This window comes from Panthera tigris, chromosome A3 (assembly GCF_018350195.1).
Source record: "Panthera tigris isolate Pti1 chromosome A3, P.tigris_Pti1_mat1.1, whole genome shotgun sequence".
NCBI lineage: Eukaryota > Metazoa > Chordata > Mammalia > Carnivora > Felidae > Panthera > Panthera tigris.
In genome coordinates, this window is record NC_056662.1 from 30126914 (window position 1) to 30142737 (window position 15824).

General features: G+C 55.3%; 1 protein-coding gene across 3 annotated transcripts; it reads right to left on the minus strand.

The window, feature by feature from the left end:
• Positions 1 to 1169: 1169 nt before the first annotated feature.
• On the minus strand, positions 1170 to 14341 carry CA3H20orf27 (chromosome A3 C20orf27 homolog). Of its 3 annotated transcripts, XM_042980840.1 has the most exons (7): positions 14221 to 14341; positions 13783 to 13839; positions 7198 to 7313; positions 5584 to 5726; positions 3061 to 3199; positions 2053 to 2175; positions 1170 to 1817 (listed from the first exon to the last, which is right to left on the minus strand). In XM_042980840.1, the coding sequence occupies exons 3-7, from the start codon at positions 7214 to 7216 to the stop codon at positions 1717 to 1719; spliced, it is 525 nt and encodes a 174-aa protein (XP_042836774.1). In that variant the 5' UTR covers positions 7217 to 7313; positions 13783 to 13839; positions 14221 to 14341; the 3' UTR covers positions 1170 to 1716. The 3 variants fall into 3 exon arrangements, with proteins under 3 accessions (XP_042836774.1, XP_007073277.1, XP_015390656.1); XM_007073215.2 differs by lacking the exon at positions 13783 to 13839; XM_015535170.2 differs by lacking the exon at positions 13783 to 13839 and having other exon boundaries at positions 7198 to 7367.
• Between the last annotated feature and the right edge of the window lie 1483 nt (positions 14342 to 15824).

Consider the following 15824-nt stretch of genomic DNA (forward strand, 5'->3'; position numbering starts at 1 on the left):
GGGAGAGGCGGAGCAGGGCCGCTGCAGGAGGGGCAGCAGGAGGAAGGAGGATGTGCAGAGCTTTGGCCTGAAGGGCCGCGTGCGTGGATTGATGGGCTCAGCCTACACAGGGAGCTGGGCAGAGCAGCCCCATGCCACAGAAAAATGGCTGGGGACTGGCACGAGAGTCACAGGAGTATAGGACCTCCCCGGGCGTGGCACCACCCATCCAAGTGTGACTGTTAATTTTAAAACTTTCTCAGCAGGCTAATGAGGAGGATACAGGCTGAAGGCACTTATGAGAGGAGTGGGGGAACATGCGGGGGCTTCCTTCAGGACAAATGACTCATCTGAGAAGGCCCCTAGGGCAGCCTATGAATGACCCACTTGCACCCTATCCCAGCTACCCAAGCGCAGTGGGACTTGGGGAGCTGCAGGGTGGACAGAAGAGGCACTAAGAGCTGATCGTGGCTCTGTCATCAACTCAATGTGCCATTGGGACATTTCCTGCCCACCCATGACATGCAGCTGACCCACCTGCCTGAGAACCCTAAGGCGACAATAAAGCATTTATGCTTCAGGTGAAGCCAGAGCCTGCTGGTACCTCACAGGAGAGGACCCCAATGGAGGAGTAGTGGAGGGGGCCTGGGTTCAAAGAAGGGAGAGTGCTTTCAGCTTTGTGCAGAGCTGGGAAATGACCAGAAGGGGGTGCTGCTGTCAAATATCCCAAACAGAACTTCCCCTAAGACCTCTCTCTGGCTTAGGCATAAGGCCTCACCCCAGCCAAACTTTTGTCAACTATTCCCAGGCCTAAAATACCACTCGTGCATACTTCTTTGGGGGCTAGGTGCTATAATAGCATGAAGTGCCCTTGCCTCCTAACATTTATTTATTTTTGAGACAGAGAGAGACAGAGCATGAACGGGGGAGGGGCAGAGAGAGAGGGAGACACAGAATGGGAAGCAGGCTCCAGGCTCTGAGCCATCAGCCCAGAGCCCGACACAGGGCTCGAACTCACAGACTGCGAGATCGTGACCTGAGCTGAAGTCGGACGCTCAACCGACCGAGCCACCCAGGTGCCCCATGCCCTTGCCTCCTAAAAGAATGAACACAACCAGAGCTGTTCCTTAACTCATCTGCAAAGGATTGGGCATTCTCAGAGCGATGGAAAACAAACATTAGCTGGCCTCTGATGTCCACTGAAACTTTTATTTCTTTAGGGTTTTATCCCAACCAGTCCTTTAAAAACCAAGTAACACAGATCTGGGGGTTAGGGCTTGGGGACTGCACCTCCCTCCTACTCAGTGTGGACAGCAGTAGGAAAGAGGGAGGGGGCAGGGGAGGGCAAAAGCCAGACAGCAGCAGCAGTAATGGGAGTGACGACGACGTCACAGAGCCAGTTCCCTCCTCTCCCAAGCCCTGGCTGGAGCCCCTGTGACTTGGGGTGGGGGGTGGGTAGAACCCACCCCAGGCCCCCCCTCCCCTCCTCAGATAGCCTCCTTGGGGGCTCAACCCATTTCTTCCGGCAGGAGACTGAGGCACACAGAGAGGAGGAAGTGGGAGAGGAGGACACACGAGAGGCAGGGAGGTGGCACAATGAAGGCAGAGGTGAGAGGCCCCTGGACACCCCACACCCACCCCGGGGAGGGGTGAGGAAGCCACACCATGATACAGCGTTCGGGGAGATGAGGTGGGGTTTAAGGCTGTGGGGCTCTGAGGCGCGCAGGGCCGCAGGCCTCAGTCAAAGCCGTGCCAGTCGCTGTGCTCTGAGTCGTATTCTAGCTCGGCACCCACGCACTTGACCCCATCAAGCAGCATGGGTGTGCCATGGTGTCGGTCTGCAAGGCAGGTGACAAATCAGGATACCAGGCTGGTTCCCTGGCCCCACCCACCCACTCTAGGAGACTCCCCTCCACCTTCCCTCTGGGCTCTGCTGGGATGGGGGTGGGGGGAAGGTACCCGGGAACCCCAGGCCAGAGCAAGGACCCCTCTTTCAGATGGGGAGGGCAGAAATCCCTTGCAGTCAAGCTGGCACCTCCCCCCTCTAGCCAGACCCAAAGCTCGCACGCTCACCCATGACTCGCGCTTGCACTGTCACTCGCACACAGGTGCCGGTGCCACCTTCACAGGCTAGCAGCATCTCCTCCTTGAGGACTCCCTCCTTGTGGGCCGAGTATTCACACTTGACGCTGTAACCTGCCCAGATGATCAGCATCTCTGTGGCCTCCCGCCCCTGTCCCCCAGCACTCACTGGCACCAAGACTGGCCACCTCCTCCAAAGGAGTAAGGATGGCCCAGGACTTGTCCCCCCAGGGCCGGGCACACAGGCCCTGGAAACTTCCTCCTCTTCAATGAGGTCTATGTGTTTCCAGCCTGTGGACAACCCTGTTATGGCTCCAAGGGTCAAACTCGGGCTTCCAGGAGGAGGGTCCACTGATTCCCCAAAAGGGCAGGCAGGGAGAGGGGGTTGATAGGGAAAGGGGGATGGGCAAGCCCTTCGCAGATGGGGTGGCAAGAGGTAAAGGCCTGTGGGAGCTCACTGAATCCACTTAAGGGCAAAGTCATGAGGAGGAAATAGGGGGACATGAAACTGAAACTGGGGTGTGAGTGACTATGAAACTGACACCCTAGCCTCCAGGTGGCAGGAGAGGGCCTGAAGCTACAGGGAAGGCAGAAGCAGTCCCAAGTCCAAAGCCTGTGACTGCCGGGTGCTAGGAGGTAGCTGCCCAGGGTCCCTGGGGCTCTGGCAGATTTTTCTTGAAGGGCAGACAGGAGGGAGAGCTGGAAGCCCAGAGCCAGTTGCTCATTGGCTCCACCACCTCACTGAGGGTACTATCCGGTGATACACAGGCACTGGCCAGCAGGGTGAGCCCACGGGACCCCTGCCCAGGGAGCAAGGCCTGGGGCATGGGAGCTGCTGAGATGCCACACTGCGAGCTCTTAAAGAGGCGTCATGTCGCCCAACTGCTGAACTGCCCATCTACCCTAGAACAGGGGGAAGCACCCCATGCTCTCACTCTGGTTACATCCAGGCCCTGCTGGAGGAGGGTAGGCCTCCAGCACCCTGAGCAGGGCACACACCTTCTGGGATGGGCATGACGCTGAGGAGCTTGAGGTGTAGGCTAGGGACAGGTGCTTCTCGGACGTCCTTGCTCAGCCTGTGCACCGGGGGCAGAGTGAAGGTAATCTCATACCTGTGCAAGATCTTCAGGAAGCCAACCTGTAGCAAGAAGGTGGGGAGGGGGAGGCACCTAGTCACTCTCAGCCTACCCCAGGGCCCACCCAGCTCCTGCCACCTGGGATCCTGTGGGCCCCTGCACCGGCTGCTGTAGGAATCCCAGAGGGGGTCTAACTCCCTCCGCCACTCCAGCTTGTCCACACACCAAGTCCAGTGGCTCCAGGCACTTCGCCTGAGGACCTCATCCCCTCAGCTGGTTACTCAGCACCTGTTGTGTGGGCCCCACAGCAAACGGTGGCCCACTTTATAGATAAGGAAATGGAAGCCAGGCAGTATGGCCAGGGTAAAGGTCTCCCTAGGCCTCTTAGCCACTCCTGCCACATGTGGCACATATCAAGGCACCAGCCATTGCCCACAGGGGAAGCTAGCTCAAAGTCCCACGATGCAGGCCGTTCACCTGCCCCCGCCACTGCCAGCACCTGCCCAGAGCCAATAGGCTGGGGTCAGGGACACGGGTCCTTTAGCCACTCCTGTGGAGATAGTGGGCAGCACACATACTGCACAGGATGAAGGATGGGATAGAATTAGGAAAACAGACACTAGACCAGCTGTGTCAGTGTAAAGCTGGCCCATGGGCACCAGCTACTGAACTCTGCTGGCACCTGAACGTGGACGCCTGCCTGCCCACTCAAATGCTCAGTGTGCCCAAAGCCCCAAGCCATTTCTGTTGTTCATACACGGTGACTGGCAACCAGTGCCCCCTGGGACAGATGCCAACCTTGGTTAAGTCCAGTCATGTGAAGGGCCACAAGCTGGGGTGGCAGCTGAGCAGGTAGGCTGGCCAGAGGGCAGTCCAGGAGGCACAGGGGTGCGTAATGTACCCACAACTTATGTGCACACAGAGTGGCATGCTCAGTTTCAAGGGCTGCACAGCTCTGTTCCTGGGGCTTGTTAGGACTGGCTGCGTGAAGCATTTGGCCTTTCGATGGGACAGGCAGACATCACGGTATGACAAAGCTTAGCCCATGTGGCTCCCGCACTGTGCAGGTGGAGGACACAGTCCTCAAGAACGATTTCTGGCTATCCTGCCAATGGTGACCCTGTGGCCCAGCCGCACCAACTGCAGAATTTTCCAGGGGAAATCTCAGAGATGTGCAAAAAACACTCCTTGCTGCCTCATTTATAACAATAAAAAATGGAAACATTCGTAACACCAGGAATAGTGAACCAGCTAAGTCAATGATGATACATTTAATGGAATACCAGACAGTTGTAAAATCTTGTGGAAAATTATTTACTGACATAGGAAATGATTCACAACACAAGCAAGCAAAACACCGCTGTGATACTAGCTTTTTGTTTTTGTAAACGAGCAAAAAAAAGCTGAAATGACACACATCAAAAATTAACTGTCATTGTGTCTAGATACTATGATTGTGTGTGCTTTTAAATTTCTTCATAGTTTTCTCTAGCTTCCAAATTTTCTCTAATAGACGTCAATGGATTTTGCAATGGGGAGGTGGCGGGAAAGGGAGCTATTCCCTAAAGTTTTGTTTCATTCTGTTTATTCCCTTGAGGAAGTTATCAGCTAAAGGAAAAGAGCACGGATGTTACATTTGGGCAGAAAATGATGAGTCTGGGCCCCTCCTCAGGGAGGTCTCGATGGACCAGATGCCCTCCCCTTGCCAGGGCATTCCTGTTCAGCTTCAGAGCCCTGGCTTATTGCCAACCTGAAGGCCTCACTCCGTTTCCCCACAATCCATCCCCTCCAGACACTTCTTCCTGCACCTTCCAAGTGCATGTGGGATCTGATAGTGCCCCAGCAGTTGGGGAAGTCACACCAGAGGGTGTGTGAGGTGTGGCGCTGAGAGAGGTGGACGTTCCACCCAGAAAGCATGGCGGTGCTCAGTAAACACTCACACCGCAAAGAGCCTAAATCAGCCAGAGGTCTGGCAAGAAGGGAAATAACGTCACACCTTGTTGCCAGCAAAATTCCCCTCACACCTGCGTTCTTTCATCTCATTCTTGCACTCTCTGAGGTGTGAACTGCCTTCATCTCAGAGAAGAGGAAACTGAGGTGACCTGCCCAGGGTCACAGAGACAGATGAGTGGGCCTGGTCCTGAACCCAAGCCCTGCGGCACCTCGAGCCCTGATACCACCTTCCATTGCTGTTGTTGGGGTGACACTAATAAGAGTTCGGTTCCTCTTGTTCGAGTACCATGCTAAAGGTACTCATTTCATCACTGCAATCTCACCACCTCCCTCCCACTTTACAGATAGGGAAACCAAGGCCCAGGAAGGGACAAAGATGTGCCTTTGCAGCCACCTTAGAGGAAATGGAACAGACAGGTCCAGGAAGCCAGGCAGGGCCATGGAGGATGTAGAGGGAGTAAGGCGGAAGATGGCGGGGGAGGTGTGCACATACCTTGACCAGAAAGCTGCTGTCGCTCTCCTGGGTGACCATGACCACAGAGTCATGCAGCTTCTCATCAAAGTGTACATGGCTCTGGGAACCTTCTGCATCATGGCCTGCCGCAAAGCGGATACTCCGGACTCTGGGCTTGTTGCCTAGGAAGAGAGTGGGAGGGCTCCAGGGGCTGCTGGCTTCCTTTACCGCCAGGAAACTATTCCCCCTTGTCACCCCCTGGCCGACCCCCTGGCAACTACCCTTGACATCATCTAGCACACACTGCCTGGACTCCTTTCAGGGCTAGGCCACGTCCTACTGAACGCTAGAGGTTATGAGGGTTAAAGCTGCCCACCTGCCCAGTCCTCCCACAAAATATAAGCACCCTGAGAACTGGTGTGACAGAGGGAGTCAGGGATTGGCTAGTACAATCTCTTACTTAGAGGAGATGAGGCTGATGACAGAGACCAGAAGAGTCCTCCAGACTCTTAGCCCCAGGCCTTGGGTACCCTACGCAGTGCTCTCCTTCACAGTGCCAAGCTCCCATCTCTGGAATCTTCTCTTCCAGGTCTGTCAGTGCCAAGGCCCCTCCTGATGAACCCTAACCTGAGAGGAGGTGGGCAGGGACACAAACAGCCTCTTTGGGACCTTTCTGGGGGTGGGAGAAAGCAAAGGGGGCCAAAAACCACACTGAGCCCACCTAGAAGAGGCTGCAGTTACCTCTTAACTCCATCACTGATCACCAGCAAGGAAGATGGAAGAACCCAGGGGAGCCTCTCAGACCCCTCCCAGAAACACCCTTCCCTCCTCTACTTCATGACCCCACCCCACCCCACCCTGCAAAACACACAGGGCCCTCAGCTATCCCTGGCTGTGTCTGGTTCTCCAAGGCCAGGAGGCAGGGAGTTGAGATGGACAGAGCAATTGGAGCTGGGCTGAGGGCCTGGGCTGGGGGAGACCCATCTTGCCATGAGAAGGACCTCAATCCTCTCTGGCCCACAGCCACAGACTCCCAGGAGCCCTGCCCAGAGTCCTGTTGGTGGGAGGGGCTGGGCCGGACCTGGCCTGGGTTCTTGAACACTCACTGGAGGCCCGGGGAGTGGGGAGGGGCAGCCTGGCACTTCCACATTCCCTGCTGAGGCCCCAGAACTGACCCTCAAATTTTACCTGGCCTCCCTTGCCTAAAACCCTCTGTGAGCCCTTCTGGACCCTGAATGAAACCAAAATTCCCTTCTGTAGCCTCCTGTGGCCCTACCTACCTTATCAGCCTCAGTGCTCACCCCCAGGTCCTAATGCCCCCCACCAGCCCCCACAGTGGAATAGGGGGGCTGAAACAGAGGGACATGAGGGCACATACTTCCATAAACCAGCACACCAAGGAGCCAGCAAGCGTCCTCAGGTTTCCTGCTAGTGCTTGCATGAGCACCAGGACCCAACAAAAACACTGGTATAATTACACTGATGTAATGTAATTCTCTCTCTCTCTCTCTCTCTCTCTCTCTCTCTCTCTCTCTCTCACACACACACACACACACACACACAGCCAATGCAGGCCCCACAAGTAACAATACCCCTCCCACCAGGGTCCCCTGGGAGACCTGTGCAAATCTGCCAAGCTAGGAAGGCACTCACCCTTGTTGGCTGCAGCCATGGATGCCCTCCCTGCCACGGAGAAAGACGCGCAGCTCCAGCCAGACACCGCCGCTCAAGCGCAGCAGCCTCCCATGCTCAGGGACGCCAGCAGGAGCCTGAAGGATGGGGAGTGGGGAGGGCAGGGGTCAGGGCCACCCATGGCCCTACGGCTGGGGGAAAGCAGAGATCTCTTTAGGGAAGACACTAAAACCCAACACCCTGCTGTTCTCAACAGCCCAAGGGGTGCCTGTACCCTCTAGCATGGTGGGGGGGGGCTTCTGCTCCCCCACTCCTCACATTCCCCAAGAGCCCTCACCCCTGCCTGATGCCCTACTGACCCAGAGCCCCACCAGCATGTGCTGAGCCGTGGCTTCTCAGTGCCAAAGCATCGGTACGGGACTCTGGTACCCAACCCACCTGAGGCTGGCAGGAGGGACAGCCTGAAAAGGAAAAGGATACCACTGGCACTTTTTAGAGGCTAGTTCTCATGCTGGTGACCCCAAGGGCTAGACCCTCCTGTAGCCAGATGCCACATTATTCAGGTTACACACCCAGTGCTGCTGGGTCTAGGTCAGAGTCAACAAGATGCTTGAAAGAGAGCAAGAATGGGGGCCCACCTAAGATGGGTCCTTGGAGATTCCCTCCCGGTGACAGGTCAGTGCCATATGCTGAACAGATGCCCCGTGAAGGAATTGCCCCATTGCAACCCACCATTCGGCCTCTGGCCTCATTCTCTGGGCCAGCCTCCTAGCTCAGCTCCCCAAGGGCAGCCTCAGGGCAGGGGCAGCAGGAGGCACCCCCAGGAAGCCTGTGTGAGCAGCCTGGCCTCTGATGGGCTGAGCTGGGACCATCTAAGCATCAAAAAGAATAATGAGGGCAACTGATGGAAACAGATGGAATACATAAAACTGGAGCATTCACAGAGATTACAAAAAAAGAAGAACGCAAAATAAACACACCCGAACCCTCGTTCACTGACAGTAGCAAGGCCCTCTTTACTCGGAAAACTGGCAATAAAGAGAAATAATTCAGCCTGTCCCTCGGCCTTTCATGTAACTAAATTGTCCTGGTGGTTAAAGGAAGGCTCTTCTTTACAGAAGAATCCTCACTATTAAGTAACAAAGGAATGGCCAAATGCCAAGCAAGTGCCAAAGAGACAAAGGCTGGAGGCAGGGAGGCAGGGGATCCTTAACAAGGAGGGCAAACGTTGGCAGAAGTAGATGCTCACAGATGCCCCAGTGCCACCTACGGATGGCCTGGGGTTCTTAAGAAGAATGACACGAGTTTGCATGGAAGGATGTAGTGTCAGCCAGTCATACGCTGTCAAGCAAGCTCCCCTCACTCACAATGGGACAACCTGACACACAGAGGCTTCCTGATGTGAGACGCCATGAAGTCCCAGCATCACTGACAAGGGGGTCCTGCCTGAAATGTCTAACCTAGATCTAAAGAAGCCCCGAGCTCTAACTTCTTGCTTATTGAAAATGCAGAGGTTAGGGGTGCCTGGGTGGCTCAGTCGGTTAAGCGTCTGACTTCGGCTCAGGTCACAATCTCGCGGTCCGTGAGTTCGAGCCCCGCGTCGGGCTCTGTGCTGACCGCTCAGAGCCTGGAGCCTGTTTCGGATTCTGTGTCTCCCTCTCTCTCTGACCCTCCCTTGTTCATGCTCTGTCTCTCTCTGTCCCAAAAATAAATAAATGTTAAAAAAAAATTAAAAAAAAAAAAGAAAATGCAGAGGTTAGTGCACACATTAGATAACTCCATGAAAAAGCAAAGAAGCAAACCCAGAAGTCAGAATATTCTACAAGACAACTGATGGGTCATTTTGTTTTTTTCCCCCCAAAGTGCAAGAAAAATAAAGGAGAGGAGCACCTGGGTGGCTCAGTCATTTGAGTGTCCGACTCTTTATTTCGGCTCAGGTCATGATCTCACGGTTCATGAGTTCAAGCCCCACATGGGGTTCTGCACTGACATGATTATCTCTCCCCCTCTCTCTCTGTCCCTCCCTGGCGCTTGTGCGTGTGCTCTCTCTCACTCTCAAAATAAATAAACTAAAAAAAAAAAAAAAAAAAAAAAAAAAAGAGGGGCACTTGAGTGGCTCAGCCGGTTAAGCATCCGACTTCGGCTGAGGTCATGGTCTCTCGGTTTGTGAGTTTGAGCCCCACGTGGGGCTCTGTGATGACAGCTCAGAGCCTGGAGCCTGCTTTGGATTCTGTGTCTCCCTCTCTCCCTGCCCCTCCCTCCACAACTCAGGCTCTGTCTCTGTCTCTCAAAAATAAACATTAAAAAAAATTTAAAAAAAAAGAATAAAAAAGAAAAATACAGGAGGGGCAGCTGTTCTAAATAGGGGATGGGCAAACTATAGCCTGAGGCTGCTGCCTGTTTTTTGTAAAGTTGTATTTGAATACAACTGTACTCCTTTGTTTACATGTTGTCCAAAACTGCTTCTGCACTAAAGCAAAACTACTTTGAGTAGTTGCAACAGAGACCACATGGCCTGCAAAGTCTAAAATGTTTACTATCTGGCCCTTTACAGAAAAAGTTTGCCAACTGCTGTTCTAAATTAACACACAAAGAGACCAAGAAGGATACTCTATGGGACAAGTGACCTGGATTTTTCCACCACATCAGCTGCAAGAAGAAAAATAAATGGGGTAGGGGGTTCTAACTACCTATAAAGAAAGGACATTTGGGGGATAACTGGAAAATGTGAATGGGACTAGATCTGAGGTGGCATTAAGAAATATTAGCTGATCTCGTTGAGATAATGGACTTGTGTCATATAGAGATGTATGTCCTTATTTTTCACAGATACACACTGAAGTATTTAGAGATGAGCAACCCATGAATGACCTTGGCTAATCCGGGGAATGAAGAGAAACCACAGGGTGGCCTCCTAGTGGGGGGCTGGGCCTGCAGAGGACATGACCTTGAGGTCCCTTAGGTACCAAGCTGCCCCGGTAGCAGGCCTCAACTCCTTTCCCACTTCCCAGTGCAAGAGAAGCCCACCCAGCCCCGAGGGCCTCATGAGCGTCGTAAACAGCTCAGGTACCAGCCTCCCACAGATGTGAGGCAGCCTACAGAGGTACAGCGAAGGGCAAGGCTTGGGTCCCAAGGTCCCAGGCCCTTCCCAGGCCCTCCCTCGGCCCCTACCTCAGCTAGCTCCCAGGCCCAGGGAACAGGGAAGGGAACTATGCCCCCACTTATCTCTGGCCAGTGCCACTCTGGGGTCAGTCCCAGAAAGGCAGCCCCTTAGCCCTGGAATGCTCAACTCATCCCCAGAGAGCCTGGTCCTTAAAGAGAGGCCTGCCCCCCAACCCACCTACTCCAGCCATCTGCTGAAGCTGTAGACTCAGAACCATGTAAAAAATGTGAAAAATGACCAAGCACGAAGGTACCAGGCCCGCTTCTTACCTTCTGCAGAGGCTGCTCCAGCCACACCTCTGCAGCCACAGGCGAACAACAACTCAACGTCCGCAAAGTCCCCCCATCTCCCAAGACCCTTCCTGCAGGCCCGGGTGAAACTCTTAACCAGTGGCTGGTGAGGAAAGTCTCCTGGAGACTCCTTCCACAAACACTCTGACCCACTACATGCAGGGCCCCCTCCCTGTCTTTCCCAATAACCCACTGCTATGGCCTGCCTGCCTCTGTCCAGGCCCTCCCTCCTGCCTGGAACAATCCCCTGCCCCCATCCAAACCTTAGCTTCAGTCTCAGCCCCAGAGGACTTTTTTAGGGTAGCACAATCCTCATTTTATGTTCATCATTTTATGTTCCCCACCTTACCAGGGCAAGGACTGTGTTTTTGCCAAGCTCTTTGTCCCCAGTACCCAGCCCAGCACCTGGCAGGGAGCAGCTGTGTCCAGTTTATATTCGTTAAATGAATGAATGACCAAACTAAGGGGAACCCAAGCATGGGCCTTGGCTGGACCCTCTTGGTAGATGTGACATGTCAAGGCCAGTGACTCTAAACCGGAAGCTCTCAGAAAGAGGAACTCACCCTGCTCTCTTAGCCAACCCTTGCCCCAGAGGGCACTCCCCTCCCCCCATCTCACGGAGTGTGGCCTCCCACTGGGCATTATTCTAGCCTTGCCACAATCAGTTGCTCCCCTTGAGATGGAATGCCCTCTGCACTGCCCAGAGCTCAGTACAGAGCAGGCATTCAAGCATGCCTGTAGCGCTTGGGCAGTGAGAACACAGAGATGGAAGGCAAGTGACTTAAGGGGCCAGAGGAGGCTAGAAAAAGCAAGCCTCCTTTCTCAGCAGAGAGCCCTGTCAGTCTCTGTCCCGTGGGAGCCAGACTCTCATCCAAACACAATTCCTCAGCAGAAGCAGGAGGAGAAGGTATCTAGCTTCCCCCTGCTGCAGCTGTGTCCACAGGAACTGCTAGGCCCCCTCGTAACCCCAGGCCTCCTCCCGTGCTAGCCAAGCCCTGAGTGTGGCCCAAGCTGCACAGCCCCACAGAGACAGTGGGGACGTGGTCAGGAGCATGGGCTCCAGGGCCCAGCAGTGCTGGTTCACATTCAGGCAGTATGGGAAGTTACTTTCAGTCTCTGTGCCTCAGTTTCCTCATCTGTAACACAGGAATAAGCAGTGACCTCTTCCTCTGTGAGTTTGGTGCAGCTGGTACTTGAACCTCTTGACAGAGCTGCCCATTCCACGCCCATCTTTGCAAAAGCAAATCCCAAAGGCCCGGTTTCTAAAGCAACAGCAATTTCAGGGTAGCAGTGGTAGAGAGGCTCTTCACGATAATCCTGGAATGGCCCTCAGGGTGGGCCCCAGGGACTTCAGCCTTCTCAGAAAACAGCTCAAGGGGTGAGGGGCCTCCCCCCCTTCCCTTCTCCTGCCTCTCTCCTCCCCCACTCTCAAGCCAGCCAGGTCCCCAGTGATTGCCAGAGAGCAGACTTGCAGACTGCTGCCCCCTTCAACCAGAGGAAGATGTGAAGAATGTATATTCTGAGAAATGTCCCAACCCCAACAACAAAAACAAGACCCCCTCCCCAGATTAGATAAACTGTCAACAGGTCACCGGTGGTGATACCATGGACAGTCACAGGATGGGGAGGGATGGAAAGCTGGAACAAGGGCCTTACAGGTCTTGTCTGGTTCTTAGTTACTCTCAGGGAAACTGGAGGAACAGTCTCTTTGGGAGACAGAGAGCTGAGGTCCCTCTCAGCTTTAAAGAGAAAGGCTGCTTCAAGGTTACCCTATCTAGGGCAGGGCTCAGCCAGGCCCGGTGGAACCTCTGGCATGAGAAGGTCCAGGGACACGGCAAGTGAGCAAACAGAAGGACAAATGGACAGTTACCCAGAAACCCGGAGTTCTCAGCCCCCCAGGCTCCTGTCCCACAGGGTGCTAGCTGCTACTCCAGGCTGTCCCAAGATAGGGCCCAAGGCTCCAGACTGAAAAGAGCACCAAGACAGTACCCATGGCAAATTGGAGCTCCAGAATATGCCATGCTTCTCCTCCATCCCACAGCTGCACCCCTAATACCACTTCTCGGCCTCAGAAGCAGCCCTCAGATCCCAGGCATCACAGGGCAAGCCCCAGCTAGTCCTCCACTTTGCGGCTGGGGGCACGGCCCCAAACTCTTGGGGTCTCTTTCTCATTCATTCCTCCATCCCCACCCTCAACCTGTGCAAGGACTTTCTGAGCCAGGCACTCCACGACGTTCTACCTCCCCGCCTCCCCCACTCCCACCCCACCCTAGCCCACAGCTAAATCCTGGCTTAAGGACTCAGTCCAGCAGGAGCACTGTCCAGCCTCTCATTAAAGCTCAAACTTGTAAACAGAGTGCCCATTGAGAGGACACTGACCTGCTGATTCCAGAACCTGACATAGGACTGGGCACATAGTGAGGGAATTGCATGCCTACAACAAAGCCTGGAAAAGCAAGCCTGGGTGCCAGGTTTGGTGGTGGCAGTTTTACATCAACTCAGTCTGGATGTGACTCCATTTCCTCCTCTCTCCAGCAGGCAAAAGTGCAGGGTTAAATATAGTGTCTCTCTCTCACAAGCAGGGGTGAAGTGGGGAAGAGACCCCTACCATCCCACACACTTGTGTCTCCCCAAACTCCTCCCCCATGCCCCAGCTAGAGGGTTCTTAGACCCCTCTAAACTCCAGATTGCCTGCCCCACCGAGGCCTTGCCCTGAGCCTGTCACCTGAAGGCCCCAAGAAGTAGAGGCCAGGCCTGGTCCAGGGGGCGACACTTGCCCCTGACCTTCTTTAGCTCCCAGGGGAGAGAAATGCCCTACTCCCACTTCCCAATACCAAGATTCAAGAAAAAAGGCAACCTAAAGATTCTCTTCTCAGTCCAGCAGAGCTCCTGGTCCAGAACTTAAATAAAACCGTTCCTGCTGTGATGATAGGAAGGATATGGCCAAGCCCCCAAAGGCATCAGGGGCCCGGGTGTAAGACCCTGTATCCTCTCAGGGCCTCCATCCCCGTGGGTGTGGCGCCCCATCACCGCCCCTTTCTCATCTTCTGGGGGAAGAGATGCAGTTAGACGTCCCCCCTCCATCACACCCCTCGCAGGCTTCTAGGTGGCAGCTCTGTCCCTCAGATAATCCTCTGCCCTCCCCACCCTCACCTCTGCTGACGCAGGAGTCTCAGGAGTCCGCACTGCCCGACATCACCGCCCTCCTCCCTGAAGATGTCGAGAACAAGAGGTTCAGAGGCTACTGGTCCAAGGTCACACAGCGAGGCAGTGACAATAACGGGGGAGGGATACGTGTGTGCTGACGGTGCTGACCCCATTACGCCCCCACCCTCGCTGTGTCACACGTGCCCCCGACAACGCGCCGCGGAAAACATCCCGTCTCCACCACCTAACGGTCACCCGCGGCCTCCGGACTGACATTTCCCCAGCTCAGATGCCAGAGAGCACCCCGGTGCGGACCGACAGCGGAACCGTCGCCCCAGCCCGGTGGGGTCCTAGTCACCAACTGCCTAGGACGGCGCTCTGCCGGGAGGAGATCTCGCCGAGTGGGGCGGAACTGGGAGGTGGCAGGAGGAGGAGCATTCTCACCGTGCAGGGCGCACCCCGGGGCCAGTCGGGCACGGTCGACCGCGGTGGCGGCGGTGGCGGTCGCGGCGGCAGCGGGGACTCAACGCCGGGCACGAGGAGGGAACCCCGCGCCGCCGCCGCCGCCCGCTTCACCGGCACGCCCCCGCCTCCGCCCATTGGCCGACCGAGGGGGTGGGGCGAGGACTCTTCCGACCAATAAGAGGACGCCAGAGAACCGCCAACGGGCGTTGCGCCACTGCATCACGTGCAGGGGGCCCTCTGCTGCGCCAGGCGAGCCTACACCTACCGGCGAGTTCTCGCGATGAAAGGATCCAGGCAGCCAGACGCGGCCAGGGGCCAGCATGGGGCGGAAAGGGGAGAGGAAAGGAGGAGCGTCTCGAATAGGCCCCGCCCGAGTCCCAACTTCATCGGTGGAGTTTGCACGACCCGCCCGGGCCCCAACTCGAAAGGGGGCTTTCCTGGGCTCTGTCCCCTCGAGCAGCCATAAGGCAGGACTCAGAGATAGGTGGGGCGCCTGTAGGTCTCTTTTCTCCCTAGGCTTACAAGCCCGCATCGGCAATCGATATGGGCATAGCTAGATCCTCCGGTTCAGGAGCTGAGAAACCTCCATCCTTCCCACTTTGCGACCTCGGGGTTTCAGCCTCTTCCTCTTCCACCCTATCCCTCCGCCTCAGAGGAAGCGCTGTCGCGCAGACTCGAAAGGCGTCCTGGGAGCTGGGCCGGCCCGATTAAGCATCAGAACAAAGAAGGCACGCGGGATGGGCCCCGGGGGACCGCAGCCTCTGCTCCTGGTCTCCATGGAGGCGGTCGCCATGGCAGCGGGATGCGCGTAGCTCAGCGTCTCGGGGTGGGATGTGAGCACCTGCACGGAGACTGGGAGCGAGAGGCGTGGTCCTAGGGTCTTTAGGAATTACAGTAGCTGCTCCGCGGGTGGTCCTGGAACAACAGTCCTCCTCCCACATTTCGCTGGCTTTGACAGGGTCCCTAAAGTGCCTGCGGGGAGCCTTCCAGAGCCCGAGGTTCTCTCCTTCCAATGTAACTAGGGGGAGAGATGGTATGGCACGGCTTAGGGTCGGCTTCCTTTTAGAGGGACCTGGGTCGCTGCCTTTGGGGACCCGTCAAGGTTCCTGTCTTCCGATGGATACCCGTGACTCCTAACCTATCCCATAGCCTCTGGCCTCCACACTGTTGGCAAATTAATCTTACTGAGCTATTGTTTCCATCGCATCTTCCCCTCCTCCAAAACCTCCGTGTTCTGGGACTGCCTCAAGCAGAATTTCACAAACTTTTTAGAAGCATTTTGGGTGATTCATGTGCACTCTGGCGTTTGAGATACTGCCCTCCAGCGTGGGCATTGGGAGATTCCTACGTTCTGATCCCAGCCCATCCACTTCTGCCAGATGATCTTTCACTACCCAGCCCCACCGTTCCATGTACCCCACTATGCTCCCTCCACTAAATTGTATTCTCATGTCTGTCTATTCGATTCTGCAGCGTTTAAAGTTGGCAGACAGTGGGCCTAAAGGAGACTACAGATATATTTTGTTTAGCCCACACGAGGCTTTTAAAAATTCTAATTCTTCGTCCGTTTCTCCTTCTCTTTC